General features: G+C 44.9%; 1 protein-coding gene and 1 long non-coding RNA gene across 9 annotated transcripts in view; both read left to right on the top strand.

The window, feature by feature from the left end:
- WDFY2 (WD repeat and FYVE domain containing 2) overlaps nt 1-19,227 on the top strand; it is a 179,934-nt gene that overhangs the window by 67,836 nt on the left and 92,871 nt on the right. For all 8 annotated transcript variants that reach the window (XR_014819399.1, XM_084981697.1, XM_084981698.1 and 5 more), the window contains exon 2: nt 10,452-10,519. Coding sequence is in view for 4 of the 8 variants with exons in the window: in XM_021065301.2 (XP_020920960.1) it covers nt 10,452-10,519 (68 nt within the window). In the remaining 4 variants the exon portion in view is untranslated. The remainder of the gene's footprint in view (nt 1-10,451; nt 10,520-19,227) is intronic.
- On the top strand, nt 13,539-17,310 carry LOC146398558 (uncharacterized). Its single transcript, XR_014819449.1, has 2 exons — nt 13,539-16,898; nt 16,961-17,310. It is a non-coding gene; the product is annotated as an uncharacterized LOC146398558 (long non-coding RNA).

The raw sequence follows: 19,227 nt of genomic DNA, 5'->3' as shown, positions 1-19,227 counted from the left end.
AGCCTGGATTTCGACATGAGTAGACGCCCCGTCTTATTTTACTCAGTAGCTTAGCAACCTGTGGTCTCCTGTTTGTTACCACCCCCAGTCTTCCCTCTTCCCTCAGAAAAGTGACCTATATAGATAGTTTTTTTTATTGTGGGCACGTTCTCACTGTGAATTTGGTTCCGTTCTTAGGTATGTTTATGGTGACCTTAATTTTCTGTACCCAAAATGAGGACATGTGCTGGGGCTGCGAAGTAAAGGGTTTTTCTTCTGCTTCCCTGGTGGCCCATACTAAGGTCTTCGCAGATCTTTTCCGTTCTACACCCCCTAACTTTTGGTCTTATTCAGGGGTTTGTCTTTAGCTCTCTTTCCTTCTTCACCAGTGACTTCAGTCTCTTGCTTATGTGCTGGTGACTCCCAGATCTTAGTTTTCGGGTAGGTCTTGCCCTTGGAGTCCAAGCAGGCAGGCAGTTGGTTCCCTCCTCGACAGCCCTAATTCAGTCTCCAAGTGCAGCACGTTCAAGACGAAGTCACTAGTGCCTTCCACAAAAATCGCGTATTGATGAATGGCACCACTGTTCCTGTGCACCAGGCTTCTCCTTCCTAAATGCTCAGAAATTTGGCCTCTTCTCTCTTCTGGGGCCTCATCCTATTTTGCCTGGTTTAGTGCCCACATCCTTCTAACTGGTTACTTCAGGGTAACCAGGCTTCTTCCAGGCTTCCCTCAAACACACAAAAATACTAGGATGCTATGACCGGCTGCTTATCCTCCAGCAGCCGTCATCCTCTGTAAAACCCAGACTCTTTGGCGGGACACGTGAAGCCCTCAGTGGCCTCCTGCCTGCGTCTTTGTCCAGGCCGCTTTCTCATTGCTGCCCCCTCGCCCCCTGCTGCTGCCTCCTGCTCCCCACCTCCTCCCAGGAACGTGCCCCACCCTCTCACCCTGTCCTCTGGCACATGCGCCCTCATCCTGCGTTTCCAACAGCATCATCTCTGGGAAGTTTGCTCCGCCATCGCCTTACCCGGCTCCATCGGCCGAGTGAGATGCTCTCTGGGGTTCCTGCAGCAGCGTGGGCTTCTCCCTCACGTAGATCTTACCTTGCCGAGATGGCTTTTTGTTTTTGTGCCTATCACGTACTAGTACCCAGTAGGTGTTTAGTAAATGTTTGTTGAATGAATTAATGATCAAGTCAGTGATTGAATGCATAAGCCCTTGTGGGGATTTGGGGCAGAGTTCCTAACTTCTAGATTTTTAAGAGGCTTCGAAAATCCAAGTTGTTCCAGTTTCCGCTGGTATGAATGGACTTAAGGATGGAATCCAGAACACAGGGTATGTTCCTGGAGCGGTTGTGGGAGGGTGGACCTGGTGTGGTGCTCGGCCATATGTGTAAATGAGTGTGTCCATGCACTGACTCACATGCACACGCAGTTCAGCAGCTGTGTCTAACTAAACTGTACGGCCACTGTGTGTCTCAGCACAGGTCCAAACAAGGGAGTCACACCAATGAAAATTTGGGGGATCTCGTAAAGGGCATGTCTGGCTCCTCGTCTTGATTGACCCCTCTGTGCGACCCTGTTGGCTGCTGGGCTGAAGGCTGCCTGTGCGGAGGACACACGTGTCCTGGTTACGGGTGCAGCCTAGACAGGCGCTGGCTTGGGTTCTTTGGAGGGTCTTGGGTGGGCTGGGAGGCCGCACGGAACACCACTCCCTTTCTTTTCTTTAGAGGGCTAATGGATGCTGGAGCTGTAAAATGAAGGACTTCTAGTTCCTTCCATTGTCTCACTCACACGGTGTTGAGATTTCTCGGGCAGCTGGGCTGCTGCCCTTCTGCACGAGGCTGCTGTGCAGGTCTAATCAGAGAACTGGAGGGAGGAATTTTGGACCGATCCTTTTGATATATCATAAATGATGAACAGCGGTTTAGGAGCTGGTGTGGGGTTTGGCCCCATGGCAGATGCCGAGTATGATAAAATGTGGTTTCCTCTGGCTGTACTTCAAACTCAGTTAAGGAGCCAACCAACTCTGATGATAGGGGAGTTTTGATAAATGCTGCAGTTTATCTAACATCTATTTTAACCTTAAAAGCACTTTTTTAGGCATAAGGAGTAATATTTAAGGCTAATATTTAAGTGTAATTTTTATTTGCTGAAATGTGGTCAGCTATGTCTGACATAGATAAGACTATGCTATTTTCAAAGTAGCTCAGCTGCTGGACTGACTGAGGCCCCCTGGAGGCCCCTTGTCTTACTGATTTTAAGATGAGCATTGCCTCTCCCCTGTGTCGGCTTCTGCCTGATGCTTAAGAACTTGGGGGAGAGGAAAAGGCAGGGGGAAAGGCAAACAGGAGGTGGCAAGCTGGGCAGTGCAGCGCTGCGCCGGGTTCTGTGTGTACATTTCAGCACCGTCATGCTTTTTTTCTTCTCCAATACACTGACCTCTGCTGGCTTAACGCCGACTCTAATCACAGCTGTTTTTTTTCTCTCTCTTTTTTTTTTTTTCCCCTAGGAAGAAAGTTTTTACTTACTGTTCCCTTGTAGCCTAGTGGTTAAGGGACTCGGCGTAGTCAGTGCTGTGGCTTGGGTTACAGCTGTGGTGCAGGTTCAATCCCTGGCCCAGGAACTTCCTCATGCCATGAGTGCAGCCCAAAAAAAAAAAAAAAAAAAAAAAAAAGTTTTCACTTACTATAAAAAGCTTGTTGTGGGGCTTTTAAAATATAATTTGTGGGGAAATGAGTACCAACTTTTCTTTTCATAGTGGAATTTACATTTATCTAAGACATTCTTAGCCATTCAAAATGTGCTTTTGAGCTCTAGGATGCAGTATTTTTTTTTTTAAACTGCTATTACACCTGTGAATATAAGAGAATGTAAGAATATAAGAGAACAGATACTTTCATAGCATTTTTTGGAAAATGTTTTATATTTTTTCAGAGTTCCCATTGTGGCTTAATGGAAACAAACCCGACTAGTATCTGTGAGGATGTGGGTTCTATCCCTGGCCTCAATCAGTGGGTTAAGGATCTTCAACCTATGCTGCCACAGCAGGAACTCCCAGCATTTTATTTCTAGATTGTTAAGTATATCAATTACCAGATACATGTTGGTGTAAGGAAAGCAGTATATTTAGTGAAGAGAGCACGGAATCTAAAATAACTGCATCCACTCACTAGTTCCTGACACATCGCTTAAGCTCTCTGGGCCTTGCATTTTCATCTCTAAAGGATGGTTTCTATTTCATAGGGGTTTGTGAGCATTAAATGTGTACGCACGGTGTTTTGGAGGCTGTTATTGCTGTAGAAATGTGTGGTACTATTATTAAAATTAAAACTAATATTATCCTGCTACCTATTTAAAAAAAAATCTTGAAACAAATCTCTACTAAGTGTGTTGATATGTGTTCTTTTAAACCAGGATTTTTAGGAACACTTTTCTTTTTAAAAAAAGTGTATGCGTTCATATATGCATTTACGAACACATACATATGTGTATGTACACACCATGTTTTTAAAATATATTTAAAAGTAACTCATGCATCTGGAAGACCATGGGTTCAGCTAACGGTATGAGAGTGGGACAAGCTTGGTGCCCAAAGCGCAGTGCTGCCTTTATCTAACCCTCCTGTGACAAGCTGCTTAGATGATCTGTCGTCATTTTAAACCCAGTGCGATGAAATGAAACTCACCGTATTTTCCTCCCTTCCTCACCTGCCGTATCAGGGAGCAGTTCTGCGGGGTGTCGTGGCTGAGGAAGTGCACACGGCCTCAGGCCTCACACTGTGGCCGGGTGCGGCCTGGCCTCTGTGCTTCAGAAGCCTCATCTGTAAGGTCACATTAACCATCCTACCTACCCTGTGGGCTTGTTGGAAGCCATGGTGGGGACTCTTTGGGCTAAACCGTTCCCTGGAAAGCCCAGTAGACTTCTTCTTTGTTCGTTTATCATAGCATCTCTAGCGCATACACTCTGCGAAGCATGTGGTCTAGCCTGAAGTCTTGTCTTCTGCCCACCAGCCTTTGTGCCTTGCCCACCTCTCTCAGATCAGTATAAATGCCGCTGAGGAAGAAGAGCTGTGAATTTGGTGAATCTGGTGTAGACAAGCAGCAGTCTTTGCCGCCTCAGCCTAATACTTTCTAAGGGAGCAGTATTTGCCTCCCCAAAGTATGTCTCTTTGGCATATTATTATTATTATTTGCTTTTTAGGGCCACATGTGTGGCATGTGGAAGTTCCCAGGCTAGGGGTCTACACCACAGCCACAGCAACGCAGGATCCAAGCCGCATCTGCAGCCTACACCCCAGCTCACAGCAATGCCAGATCCTTAACCCACTGAGCGAGGCCAGGGATCGAACCTGCATCCTCATGGATACTAGTGGGATTTGTTACCACTGAGCCGCAAAGGGAATTCCTGGCATTTTAGTGTTAAGCTGGTTATTTCCTAAGGAAACAGTAGACAGGGGAAAAACTGAAAATCTGGTAGGAGTTACCTTCCTGTAAGAAATACCTTTGTGAGGGAAATCTCCACTTACAAGCGCCTCTCCCTGGGAAGAGGGAGGAGGAGGGGACCACCTCTCTGGAAACGCTCATCCTTGGAGAAGGCAGGGACTGCAGTCTGCATCACAAGCCTACCCCTGTTTACTGTGCTCTTCCTGGCAACTCAGCCTGGCCAACTCTCCCACCCTCCACTTCCTCTTTTGTCTTTGGCCAAGGAGGGTGTCTAGGATGAGGGCTCTAGCCTTTTTGGAGAGTTTTCCTGGGTCTCTCCCTTGTGTACATGTTATTAAGCTTTTGTTTGCTTTTCTTCTGCTAATCTGTCTCAGGTCAATTTAATTCTTAGACCTGCCAGAAGAACCTAGAAGGGTAGAGGAAAATTTCTTCCTCCCTGCTTTTCTCCATCCACCAAATATTTATCATATATTTACCATATCCATGCCCTCGTGTGCTCTGGATAGAAAGTAGTGAGCAAGAAAAGAATCCTCATGCTTGTTGGCTAGTGCAGGACCCTGTGGGGCCTGTTGGAACCAGCCTCTCCCCTGTATCCTCTGCTTTAGCTCGTCTCTGAAGCATGGAGGTATATGGAGGTAAGAGTATCTGAGGCACCTTTTCTGAGTTGACTCGCAGACGTGAGCCCCCACCAGATGGAGGATGTTAACTCTTTGATGACCGTGAGCACACAGCCCCAGGCCTATAGGAGCCTGAGGATCTTGGTTGCCCCCGTGACACCACCCTGTTGCCTCACCATCAACCAATCAGAGAATTGGGCCCTATCTGGCGATCTTCCCCCTTCTCTGGCCCTTAAAAACACTATCCTGAAACCCATCTGGAAGTTCTAGCGTTTGGGGCACTGGCTCGCCCAGACTCCTTGTATGGCGCCTTGGAATAAACGCTACGGGTCAGTAGATTGGTTTTACTGCAGGTGGGCGAGCTGACTCTATTTTGGCTCCTTGACAAGATAATAAACACACTTACAAGTAGGTGGATCAAATAAAAGATTCTGGCCAGTGCCATGAAAGAAATAAATAACAGATATTATTGCTCCAGAGTCAGCACTTCCTGAACCATATACCTTTCCTGCGTGGCCTTAAATCAATCTAAAATAGCCTGCAGCTCTTATCAGGTGTCGTTGTCACGATGTTTCCTTGTCTGTCCATAGAGAGCTCCTGCACAAAGCATGGCACTTAGCACATGTTCAGTACATGGCAAAGAAACGCTCCAGGAATGGATAAACAATTTATAAGGCACCTTTGTAGAGTGTAAAATCCCTTATATCAAGGATTAAGATATTCAAGAGTGGAGTTCCCTCTGTGGTTCAGCGGTAACTAATCCGACTAGTATCTACGAGAATGTGGGTTCTATCCCTGGCCTTGATCGGTGGGTTAAGGATCCAACATTGCCATGAGCTGTGGTGTAGATCACAGATGTGGCTCAGATCTGGAATTGCTGTGGCTGCCGTGTAGGGCAGCAGCTGCAGCTGCAATTCAACTCCTAGCCTGGGAACCTCCATATGCCGCAGGTGCAGCCCCAAAAAGACCAAAAAAAAAAAAAAAAAAAGGTTTCCAAGTTCCCACTGTGGCATAGCAAGTTAAGGATATGGTTTTGCTGCATCTGTGGCTTATGTTGCAGCTGCAGCTCAGATTCATCCCTGGCTCAGGAATGTCCATATGCCACAGGTGCAGCCAAACAAAGAAGAAAAACAAGATGTTCAATATGTTGGCAAAGCCGAGAAGTTTTGGAATCTTGAATTTGTAACCTAGCAGGACCCCATGGGGCCTTTAAGGGGTAGTCGCTTCCCCAAACTTCTTGAGGTGTTTGCAAATGTGAAAATAGCCCCGCCCCAATCCCTTCCCCACACCAAAAGGAAGATAACTACTTGGTGACCTTAGGCATATAGCCCCCAGGCTTCCTGGAGCGTAAGGATTGATTCTGTTAACCCCTCACCTTCAGCCAATCAGAGAATTGTGCATAAGCTGATTACTTACCCCGTGGCTCCATCCCCACTACCTGGCTTTTAAAAATGCTTTACAGTTTTGTTTCAGGGGAGTTTGGGCTTTTTTGGGGGGGTGGGGCAGATGAGCCAGCCATCTCCTTGCCTGGCCCGCCAATAGACCTTTCTGTGCTCAGTACACCGATGTTTCAGTTTGTTGGGCACAGGAACTCTCCCACGCTGTGGTTGAGTCATGAGGGTTTTTTGTGGGGTTTTTTTTGTTTTTTTTTTTTTTTTTGGTCTTTTTAGGGCCACACCCGAGGCATATGGAGGTCCCCACGCTAGGGGTCCAGGTGGAGCTGTAGCTGCTGGCCTACACCACAGGCACAGCAATATGGGATCCAAGCCACGTCTGTGAACTACACCACAGCTCAGAGCAATACCAGATCCTTAACCCACTGATCGAGGCTAGGGATTGAACCTGCAACTCATGGTTCCTAGGCAGATTCCACTGAGCCATGATGGAAACTCCCTTGATGAGTTTTTAAACAATAGTGATGATCAATGACAACAGTACTAATTGTTGGCAATTATCTAGTGCTCGTGCTCTGTGCCAAGCACTGTGTCAAGAACTTTACCTTTAATCTTTATAGTCACTTGTGTGATCGGTTTTAATTATACTTGTCTTTTGTTCACTAATTAGGAATGCTGGGCTAACTCAAAGATCGGACTCAAATCTCCAGAGTGAACTCATGATACTGACTCTAAATCTGGTCCAGCATCCCCGTCTCAGTGAATGACAGCATCGTCCAGGCAGTTAGCTAAACCCAAAACCTCTGTCAGTTAACATGTATTCAGATCCTGGTGATAAAATCCACCTAACAGTAGCTCAAGGTAAAAATAAATTGAGTCATCTCACAAACCAGTCTGAAGTTCTTCTAAAGGGTTGGTGGGTCAGTGCTACTGTTGAGGCCACAGGGTCTTTTCTGGTCTTCATCTCTGGCACTTTGTCTCGAGCTTGTTTGTCTCATGATCAGAGATGATTGCCTCAACTCCAGGAAAAGTCTGTATTGATCCTGTTTAGTTTTCTTCATTCTTTTTCTTGCTTTTCCTCAGACTAGGTAATGTCAGGTGTCTTATCTTGAAGTTCGCTGATTCTTCTGTCTTCTCACACCTGTGATTGACCCTCTAGTAAATTTTTCACTTCAGTGTTGTACTTTTCAGCTCCAGAATTTCCTTATATAATTTGATTTCCGTCTCTTTGTTCATATTTCCTGCTTGTTCATACATCCTTCTCTTGATTTCCTTTAGTTCTTTGTCTCCAGTTCCCCTTAGTTCTTTGAGCATGTTTTCATAGTTGACTAAAGTCTTTGTCTAGTAAGGCCAGTCAGTATTTGGGCTGCTTTATCAGTGGTTACTGTCACTTTCTTTTTTTGCTATGAATGGCCATTTCATGTTTCTTTGTATATTTTGCAATTTTTCATTGAGAGCTAGAGATTTTAAATATTATATTGTGGTAACTGACTGAAAATCACATTCTCCCTCCTCTCTAAAGATTGCTGTTGTTACTTGTCATATGCTGTAGTTGTCTCTTTGGTGACTTTTCCAAACTCTTCCTGCAAAGAGTATTTCTTGTTGCATATGATCATATGATCATTGATGTTTTTGTTCTTTTATCTCTCAGGTCAACCAGAGATTTCTTTTAATTCCCAAATTTCATAAAGGAGAAAGGAGTCTTCCTTCTGTTTAAATTCTTTTGGTGTATATTTTCCAGGAAGCCTTTCAGACCTAGGCGACTGAAACACCGGCCAGTCTCTCTAGTCTCTCAGTGAACTGGCAAGCAAATCAAAACACACATCCTAGTATTTTGGAGGACAGGTACCAGCAAGCCACTCTGTGACCATGGGATACCACCCCCACAGCTGCCTGCTACAGGGTTGGGGCATGCAAGTAAAATGAAATTCGCTGACTTCGACTTCATCAGGCATTCCCATGGATGCTTCGAGTGTCTAACTAGACTTCAGAATTCTGAAACAGTGATTCTGACCGCTCTTCCCAGCTCAATAGTTGATTTGGTCCAAAATCCGATTCTTGGAGCTTCCTACTCTGCCATTTTCCATGATATCACTTCTGTATTTATTCTTGCTGAGATAATAATCTCCATATTAAAATGTTGTACTGGCATATATTGTAAAAAGAATTTAAGGAAGACTGATACGTATATAAACAGTGTGTGAATTGAAATATTTCTTAAGAATTATTTTCCCTTATACCTGTCCATCTCACAAATTAGAATAGTTGACCAAAAAGATGGGATTTTTACCTGTACATGCATGTAATGGTATCCCTGTATATTGCTATACTGTATCTTATGGCTGTGCAGAGAAAATGGCCTTTCTTTATTACATTTGTATTTAGCCTTTTTCTTCCTCATGTGACTGGGAGATCCACTGATGAACTGGGGAAGAAATCCAATACAATTTAAAACTTAGCCTACTATGATGACTTAATTTAGGGAGTGTCCTGCTCTCTCTGAGATAAAGATGCTCAGTGTCTGCTTTTTACCCTGGGATGGTTCAAGGGTGTGGTGTCTGTGCTCTCCTGGCAGCAGCGGGCAACTGCTTGTTTCCCTTGGTGTGATGCTTGCTGCTTCCTCAGCTCTCTGGGCAGTGTCCCATTACCTCTTAGCCGTGTTTGCCTTTGTGAAGTGCCGATGACACCGTGGCTGGTATAACTCCTGGTAGGCCCTTTCTGGTTGGTCAGATCCCAGCGGCGTTCTCTCTGTGGCCTCTCTCCTCTGAGCCCTCCTGGATGGCTGCCATGTCTCTGTCTGGCCTGCTGGCCTGGAACTTCACCCACCGCCTTTGTTGCAGGATCACCCTGTTCCTTTGTGGTGAGTTCCATGGCCAGCCCTGTAGCTCAGCAGTCTGAATCTCAGAGTTCACCATCCCTGGACCATGTTTGGAAAAACCCTCTCTCAAGACCATGACCTGGCTTGTAAGTCTGTGGACTTACTATGTAATCCATTTGAGTGCTGTCAGATGTTGCGTGTTGCTTCGTTTTCTCTTCCTCTGCTGGTAAATCCTGATTACTCCCCAGGGAGACGTGCTTCCAGCAGACAAGGACAAAGGCCATATACTCCGAGAAGCAAAACAACAGCCAAAATACTTTGCAAACACTACCACATGCATGTATATAAACATAGATGAAGGGAAAATTTAATTATCCTCAAATATTTAATTTATAAAAAGTCGTATCATTTTATTTATTTTATTTTATTTTTGTCTTTTGTCTTTGTTGTTGTTGTTGTTATTGTTGCTATTTCTTGGGCCGCTCCCGCGGCATATGGAGGTTCCCAGGCTAGGGGTCGAATCGGAGCTGTAGCCACCGGCCTACGCCAGAGCCACAGCAACGCGGGATCCGAGCCGCGTCTGCAACCTACACCACAGCTCACAGCAACGCTGGATCGTTAACCCACTGAGCAAGGGCAGGGATCGAACCTGCAACCTCACGGTTCCTAGTCGGATTTGTTAACCACTGCGCCACGACGGGAACTCCAAAAGTCGTATAATTTTAAATCTATACAGCCTTAAATTTAAGGAATGTAGGATGTTTAGAGAGGCATAAGCAGTGTGCACGTACATAAATGAATAAACAAATATGTATAGTTAAAAACACAAACACATGCATATTTTATGTAATGTATATTATATAATTATGTTACACACACACACACACAATTGACCCTTGAACAGCACAAGGTTTAGGGGGAGTGACCCTCTCTGCAGTATAAAGTCTGCACATAACTTTAGACCCTGCCCTCTGTACCTGTTCTGCATCTACAGATGGAACCGTTGGTGGAGGACATAGTCCTCTAGTATGTAGTTAATGAAAAGAAAATATGCAGGGTAAGTGGACCCCTGTCATTTAAACCCGTGTTGTCCAAGGGTCCACTGTACCTGTAATTAAGAAGTTTGGTTTCTGTCTATCAGCATTTTCCCAAGACTAAATACACCGTGATTTGACACACATATTTTTTCTTGTTGCAGGACTGTTCGTGTGTGGTTAAAGAGAGACAGTGGACAGTATTGGCCAAGCATATACCATGTAATGCCTTGTAAGTATCTGGATCTCTGTGTTTACAAATCAGACATCGACCTCAACTGCCCTTCCTTCCCAGCTTGCCTTCTCTGTATTTTCTTGAGTAGAGATCCTGAGGTTGGCATTGCCCCTATAATGGAAAGTGCCATCTTAAATCATTTTAGGAGTTCCCGTCATGGCACAGTGGTTAACAAATCCGACTAGGAACCGTGAGGTTGCAGGTTCGATCCCTGGCCTCGCTCAGTGGGTTAAGGATCCGGTGTTGCCGTGAGCTGTGGTGTAGGTCGCAGATGCGGCTCGGATCCCGTGTTACTGTGGCTGTGGTGTAGCCAGCAGCTGCAGCTCTGATTGGACCCCAGCCTGGGAACCTCCATATGCCGCAGGAGCGGCCCTAGAAAAGGCAAAAAGTCCAAAAAAAAAATTTTTTTTTTAATCATTTTAGCTCTCAATATATAAAACAAGAAAATTGTTTTGAAATTGACTGTATATTCACAGTTTCTGAATAAGATTAATGGGAGGACTAAAGCACATAGGCTCTCTGATTACAGCAGTCTCCTTCTCTTTTCCAACTTTTTGTTTAACTTTTTTGTAAAATTCTTTCTTAGACAATTCAGAATTTTTTGTCTAGTGATTACATTTGTGAAGTAAATTTTTTCTTGCATCATCGTTACTTCGTTTATTCAGATTTAAGACTTTTGGTGTCAGACATTTGGTTCTCAAAAGGACTTGCTTTGGATTGAAACCTTCTAATTAGAAGTCAGTCTCATTCCCCCAAAATCTGTGTGAGGAATATGTCTTTGCACTGGTAAAAAGCAAATCTTTCGAATATGCTTTTTAAAAAAGAACAAAGAAAAAAGATGATTGATTTTTAGATTCTTACAGTGGCAGAAGGTCCTTTGCAAGGAGAGAGCTGGCTCTCCCAAATAGGAAACTTCTTTTTAGTCTAGTGCTTTATCATGAAAATTAATGAAGTTTGGGTAAACTATTCCATATTTAGTGTAAAATGACTACTTAAATTCTTTATCAGTTGTATTATTAAACATGTTCCCTCCTCCCCTTTCTTTAAATCTTATTTAAAATGGACACTAGAAAAATCCCCCAGGTTGGTTGTTTGGGCTCACTTGCCCTGGGGCCTCCTGCATAAAAGTATCCTGGTTTGAGTAGTACCTGCCACAGTGTGCAACCAAAATAGGTTCATGCTATATTGCAGATGTGGTTAAGTTTATGCCTCTGGCCAAAGAGTACTGTAATCACTTAACACAGTTTTGCCTGTTTATGAACAGCTTATTAAGGATGTAAAGAATTTCTGTGATTTTCAGACTTACCTTTGAAGTTTGCAAGTCTTTAGAACTGTAGTGAGTAGATGGCAACCACGAAGTTGAGCCAAGTGCCCCACCCTGCATTAGCGAAGAAGAAACTTCTTGTAGCTCTGGGTACTTACATTCACCCCTTCCCCACAATGCCTCCAGCAGAGAGCCTGGCACAGCCGAGACCTTGGGTGAACTTTCTTTTTCAGCCTTGGCAGTGCTGAAGGCTTAATGGGAAGGGAAAGGGATTCTCTGATTGATTTTCTTTTTCTCATTGGAAGTGGTATAACCCGTCTTATCTATGGTCTTTTTCATCAAACTTGACGTAGTATCTGGCAGAACGAGATGGGCAAGTTCTGTAGTCCTTCAAGGTGGAGTTGACCCCAGAAGCCTATCGCTGTGCAGAGAGGATAGGCCGACCTGGGCGGGAGGAGGCGGGCTGGGGACAGTGCACAGCGGGTCTTGCTGAGATGGATGTGGATAACTGATAGGAACCTCGTGCAGACACAGGATCCTGAGCGGTTGCTCATCCGCCCTCTCCCTCCTCCGCATTTTAGCCTCAGCCTCTCGTGGTCTCTTTGACTAGAACTGAGACTACAGCAAAGCCCCTCGTTGCATTTTCATCGTTTATTAAGCTGTCTACACGAGTGACCCAAGGTACTTGTGTGAAGACTTAAATCTGATCATAAAGATGAGTTTCCCTAAGAACATTATCACACATTTTCCTAAGTGACTGAGCTCGATCTCTGAGAAGGACCTTCTAACTATTTGCATGTTTTGCCTGTGGCCTTCTACTAAAGGGAGAAAAGAAGGGCTTCCTTCCCTATTAAAATGTAGTGTGTGGACCAGAAGCATTAGAGGCACCTGAGAACTTACTAGAAATGCAGATGTTGGGTTCCTCTCCAGATCTGCTGGCTCAGATCTGCATTTTAATAAGACCCTTAGGTGATCTGAATGCCCTTTATAGTTTGAGTAGATTGCCTTTATTTATTTATTTATTTTTGTCTTCAGGGCCATACCCATGAAACATGGAAGTTTCCAGGCTAGGGGTTGAATTGGAGCTGCAGCCTCCAGCCTACACCACAGCCACAGCAATGCCAGATCCGAGCTGCATCCGTGACCTACACCATAGCTCACCGCATCACCAGATCCTCAACCCACTGAGAGAGGCCAGGGATCGAACCCATGTCCTCATGGATACCAGTCGGGTTTGTTATCATAGCCACGATGGAACGCCCAAGATTGCCTTTTGACATTTCTCCAGCATATACTCATCTCCTTACATATGTTCATATGAACACGGGGAAAGCCTCATGCATCTGTAGTATTGATTTGTAAATGCACAGATGTAAGTACACATTCTAATCAATAAAACACTTACTGTGCACCTACTGTACACAGGCCGTGGAGCTAGGTGCGAGGAATTGCAGGTGAACAAGGCACGTGTGGTCACGATGATTTCTGTAGTCTTTCCTTGTTGGGTGGTTCCATCTGGCATGGAGAGGTGAAAGAACAAAAGGCCATGCTCTTTGCACACAGGTGGTCGGAAACTGGCTTTTCTGTTCTTAGTGCTTGTGTGCGTTTGGCTAACATAGGAACTGATCTCTGAGCTAGAATTGAAGTTTTGTTTAACTTGAAAGAAGCAGAATTTTATTGCATAAGGAAATAGGCTACATTTTCATATCAGTTCGAATTTATTTTGTTCGTGTATTGAATTTCCAAAGGTTTTTTTTTTTTTTTTTTTTTTTTTTTTTTTTTTGCAGTTCTTTCTATTGGAAGGTATTTTGCTAAGAGGTTACTCAATATTATCCTTAAATAACAGTTATATGGTATTAGTTACAGAATAAGTAGAAAAGCATGGTGTATTTGGAGGCTGTGACACGAGGCAGATGAGACCATATTGTGTGTGGTACATAATAAATAATATTCCAAGCCTGGAAGAAAACATCTGTGTAATATATGGTTTACTTTGTCCATTAAAATACCGTTAAAAAAAAGTTAAAGTTCCTGCTGTGGCTCAATGTATTAACCAGATTAGTATCCATAAGGATGCTAGTTCGATCCCTGGCCTTGCTCAGTGGGTTAAGGATGTGGCGTGGCTGTGGCTGTGGCTGTGGCTGTGGTGTAGGCGGGCAGCTGCAGCTCCAATTCCACCCCTAGCCCGGGAACTTCCATATGCTGTAGGTACAACTCTAAAAAGGAAAAAAAAAAAAAAGTTGAATTCATAGAAATAGAATAGAAAAGTGGTTGCCATGGGAGAGAGGTGGGAGAAATAGGGAGAGATTGGTAAAAGGGTGCAGACGTTCTGTTATGGGATAAATAGGGTCTGGGAATCTAGTGCATCGTATAGTGACTATAGCTGATAACACTGTATCGTATGGTTAAAATTTGCTGAGAGAGTATAACTTAAATATTCTCACCAAATAAAAAATTTTAAGTATGCGAGGTGATGGAGATGCTAACTTGATGGCCCTTCCACAGTGTGGACCAACACAGCACATCATACACTTTAAATATCTTACCATTTTATTTGAAAATTACTCTTCAATGAAGTTGGAAAAAGATAAAGTCACCGAACCTAAGATAAACAGCCATTGGAATTCCCATGTGGCTCAGTGAGTTAAGGATCTGGTGTTGTCACTATAGTGGCTGAAGTTGCTGGGTCAGGTTCAATCCCTGATCAAGGCACTTCGGCATGCTCTTGGGTACACCCAACAACAAACGAAAAGAAAACAAAATAAAATAAGTAAACACTGAAAAAAATACCTTTTTAATAGTATTTGTCATGTTCTAGGTAGGATAGTAACATTTTACGGCTGAGAAGTGTTTGAAGTTTCATGGAGGGAAGGCTGGAGAAGGCATTAGGTGGGAAGGCAGGTGTTGTGAAGGCCGAGCTTGAAGGCAGCGTGTGATAAGACTGCGGAACTTCCAGAGTGGCAGGTGAGAGAAAGAGGAGGGGCAGGCACCTCATGATCAAAAACCCACCCACTGCTCGGAGGCGGTCCTCATCCACTCTCTTCTAAGCTCCCCCCCCACCCCCCCTGCAGGGATCCAGGAGAACCAGACGTGCCTGGTTAAGGCTCTTTGCCCTTGAGCCAGTTTGACTTTCCCAGGAATTTAGAGCTTGAAGTAGGAAGGGCTAGTCTCAACCCAGACTGGTCCCTGGGAACACGGAAATGCAGCAGCCTTGAGGCATTTCTGTGCATTAAAGTAACAGTGCAAGCTGATCCACTTAAAAAGAAGTGTGAATCACAGCAGAAGGACCACTTTGGCTCCAGAGGGAGAGAAACGGGAGCAAGGGATGCCTTCAGGTTTTCTTGCTCGTCCTCCTAACCCCCAAGCCTGGCTCTGCTTCTGCCTCTGAGGTCAAAGAGACTCCCTCTCTCGTACTGGATGTGCCCATTGGTGCTTAAGTTCCTGCAGGTGGGTTTCTGCTACTTGTCCCTGCAAGTGTCTGGCTCAGCCTCGTCCTGATCGTACACCCCTCAGTTCCTGTCTTCGCACTTTTTCTCCGGGATCTCTGGCATCTTTAGGGAAAGGACTGAGTCATGCATGTCCCACTGGCACCTCGGAGGTGTTGAGCTGGAAACAGTGTGAGGAAAGTGAGGGCAAGAGAGGAGGAAAAGCAGAGAGACATATTCATCCTGTTTTCTTTAATTCTTTGGACAGTCAACACACGTGAAATGCTTCTTCCGTACCAAACACTGTGCAGTGTACTAAGGGCAGAGCGTTTAATATGGCAGGTGATTTCCATCGTCACGTGTGCTTGGTCCAGCGGGCAAAGCAGACCTAAAGTGAGGACCATTCCTGCTGGGTGCTGTGTTACGATGTGAGAACTAAGTGTCATGGGCACAAAGGGTCCCCAAGGAATGTCTGTTTTAAACTCTGCTGTCTATAGGGAATTCGATGGCTTGTTTTATAGTTTCCTATAAGCTGATTTTTTTTTGGACAAGTGAGAAGCACTTTCTTACCAAATATTCTTTCAAAAATAACATTCTCTTGGAAGTTCCCATGGTGGCTCAGCGATAACGAGCCTGACTAGTATCATGAGGACGCAGGTTCAATCCCTGGCCTCGCTCTGTCGGTTGGGGATCCAGTGTGGCCATGAACTGTGGTGTAGGTCGCAGATGCAGCTTGGATCCCGAGTGGCTCTGGTGTAGGCTGGCAGCTGTAGGTCCTATTTGACTCCTGGCCTAGGAACTTCCATATGCTGTGGGGGCGGCTCTAAAAAGTAGGAAAAAAAAATTCTCTTGACTGTATATCCTGGAAAGTAGTCTTTGACAGGATCAAGTTACAACCTGCCCAACTGGGACCTGCCTGACCTTGGAAACCAGAGAGGGGCCTTCCTGCCGGTACAGAGTTGAGGTTTCAATTATAGCCATAAATGTGATTATTTATCTGAAGCTTCTAATAGCATTTCAACCACCACATTTGTATCACGCTACAGAGAGAAAAAAACAAAACAAAACATGTGAAAAACATTGGCATTTCTCTTTTCATGGTTGAGTTATTTTAGATTTACTTTACCAGCTAGGTTTGCTATTCATGGGGTCAGACAAAGGAGCGGAGGAGAGAGAGCGCAAGCGGGAGCCAGGGTGGCAGGTGTTTGAGGTTTTTCTTGCTCTGCAGTATTGGGTGTCCTGTCTGGGCCTTGACTGTCAGCTTTCCCCTTGGGTATGGAGACGAGGTAAAGGAGCTTACCTGCCAAAGATGGGGTGAAGAGGAGGCTGAGAGGGCCAGAGTCTCGCCTGGGGGAGGGTGTGCTGGACAGTTGGGAAACCTCTGTGGATTCTGTCCTTGCCGGGGCAGCCAGGTGGAATTTACTTTGGCTCCTAAAGTGTTTATGAATTTCCCCCCAAAGCAAAACAGAAGTTGGCTTCTCAAAGGTAATTCCAAACAAAAGGCACACTCAATAAATAAAATGGCTGATTTTGTATTTCTGGCCGTGTGCCTTGGCTTGGCAGCAAGGCCTATGCCTAGTCTGAGGCTGTGGTGGGGCCGCTTCAGTTTTCACACCAGTGTGGCCACTTTATCATTTACTCAGCTAACTTCTAAAGTATAGGAACTCAGAGTTCCCGTCATGGCTCAGTGGTTAACGAACCCGACTAAAATCTAAAGTATAGGAACTCAGAGTTCCCGTCGTGGCTCAGTGGTTAACGAACCCGACTAAAATCCGTGAGGTTGCGGGTTCGATCCCTGGCCTCGCTCAGTGGGTTAAGAATCTGGTGTTGCCGTGAGCTGTGGTGTAGGTTGCAGACGCGGCTCGGATCCCACATTGCTGTGGCTGTGGCGTAGGCCGGAGGCTGTAGCTCCGATTCGACCCCTGGCCTGGGAACCTCCATATGCTGTGGGTGCAGCCCTAAAAAGACAAAAAAAAAAAAAAAGTATAGAAACTCTGCTAAGTAAAGTAGGTCAGACAGAGAAAGACAGTATGATTTCACTCACGTGGAATATCGAAAACCAGCAAACAAAATGAAGGAACAAACCAAATAAAAATAAATTCGGTGATGCAGTGAGGACAGGGTAGTGGTTACCGGGGGCAGGGAAGGTGGGTGGGGAAGGGGATCCCTGGAAAGGGATAGATGGAAACTGAATTTTGGATGCCAGGCACATGGGAGGCATGCAGATGTGGAAATATAATGGTGCACACAGGAAAGTTGTGGTATAAACTGATGTTACCTCAAGAAAACATAAATCTAAAATTTTTACAAGTTAGAAATTTAAGCGAATAAATAACAGTTAAAAAACTAAGTATAGGAACTCTAGTTCTCTCCGTAACACATAACTTTGAACGGTCTGCTTTCCAGTTTTTATCAATAGCCTGGTTGAGAGAAAGGCTGTTTCTCATGTACGGGGCGGGGGCATCGTGAGGGCTGCGCGGTCCGGTCACTCATCTGTGCGGAGAGGGTTCCCACCCCGTGTTAGTCCTGCGCCCAGATGCCTTCGTGCAGGGCGCGCTCGGCTCATACTGCTGCGTGAACACGAAGGGCGTTAGGGCTGCTCTTGAACTAGCTGCCAACCCTCATGCTCAGCGCCCCTTTGAGGAAACACTCGGGCAAGACGTTTTAGATGGAAGAGCCCGAAGCCCTTGGCGTTCTCCAGGGCGGACCTTGCCATCCGGCGTGCCCCGTGCTGCAGGGTGTGGGGATGATCCAGATGGATCGCAGGCCTGGAGAGCTGACCCACTCACCTGGGCAGGGGCGATCCTGGCATGTAGGCCCTCGCTGTCCCTCCCATGTCTGCCAGGGGCTGTTCGGATCTTATTTTCTCTGTGAATTATGAGGCCAAAAAGGGTAGGGGAACCAACTCTCAAGACCTGGTGGATCATGTCAAACCCTGAACCTGTAATATTCCCAACAGATCTTTGTTGTGATTTTCTTTCTGTTCTTACATGTGTTTTCCTTAGTCATGACTTTCTGCTTATTTTTGTCATATGATATCACTTTCAAAGCCATTTCAAATTCTTTGTGAATGAGGCAGGGAATGCATTAAATAGATTATCTTAGTTAAGACAAATGGAGAGATGAAGTTTGAACATAATCTTAACTGTTTACACTAACTTCACTGAAAAAAAATATACCTTGTTTAAGATTGGAGTGTTCAGAGTCACGCGTAGGGTTGCACCTGTGTCTGGATGGGAAACTGGAATTTGATTTCCATTTTTGCTACCAATTTGCTGACTCATTTTGGACAAGTCCTTTCATTTTCTCTGCTCTGAACCTAACAAATGAGCTGTCCCTTTTCTTTTCCTTTCTTTTCTTTTTTTTCTTCTCTTTTCCTTTTCTCTTCTTTTTTTGGCCATGCCCACTGCATGCAAAAGTTCCTAGGCCAGGGACTGAATCTGCAGCATGGCAATGACCTAAACCACAGCAATGACAATGCCAGGTCCTTAACCCGATAGGCTACCAGGGAACTCAAGACTGTCCATTTTCTTTGTTCTCAGATTTGTAGAAATTTATTTTGGGTATGAAATATGTCAAATAAGTATTTGTAAAGTTCTTTCAGGTTTGGTATTTAGTGATGTGTACTATCAATGCCTATCTTAACCCAGAGGGATTAGGAAAGACTGGCTAATTTGCAAGGTTGTGGCTGGATTGGTTCCCTTTCTCCATTTGTTGGAACTGAGGCCTTACAGCAACTCGAAACTGAGGATTTAGAAAGTTAAAATGATTAAGACGGTCATGTTGATATGTTTATGTTTGGTATGGAAATGAGTTATTTTGTATGGAAATTGTGTGTTAATTTTCCCATTGGTGAGGTCCAAGGATTTAGGACAGTGAAGGTGGTTCGTGTACTGCCCCATCCCTTCTGCTGGGTTTATTAGAGTTTGGGCGGAGATTCGTGTGGAAAGATGAGTGATGGGTATTTAAAATAGTGAATTTGGCATTCCTGTTTTTATAAGGTAGTGATTGTTTTG

Source organism: Sus scrofa, chromosome 11 (genome assembly GCF_054392235.1).
Source record: "Sus scrofa isolate SSC_HxYL_T2T_F1_AM1 chromosome 11, Sscrofa_HxYL_maternal_Yorkshire_Landrace_v2.0, whole genome shotgun sequence".
Lineage (NCBI taxonomy): Eukaryota > Metazoa > Chordata > Mammalia > Artiodactyla > Suidae > Sus > Sus scrofa.
This window is presented reverse-complemented; position numbering and strand designations above follow the sequence as displayed.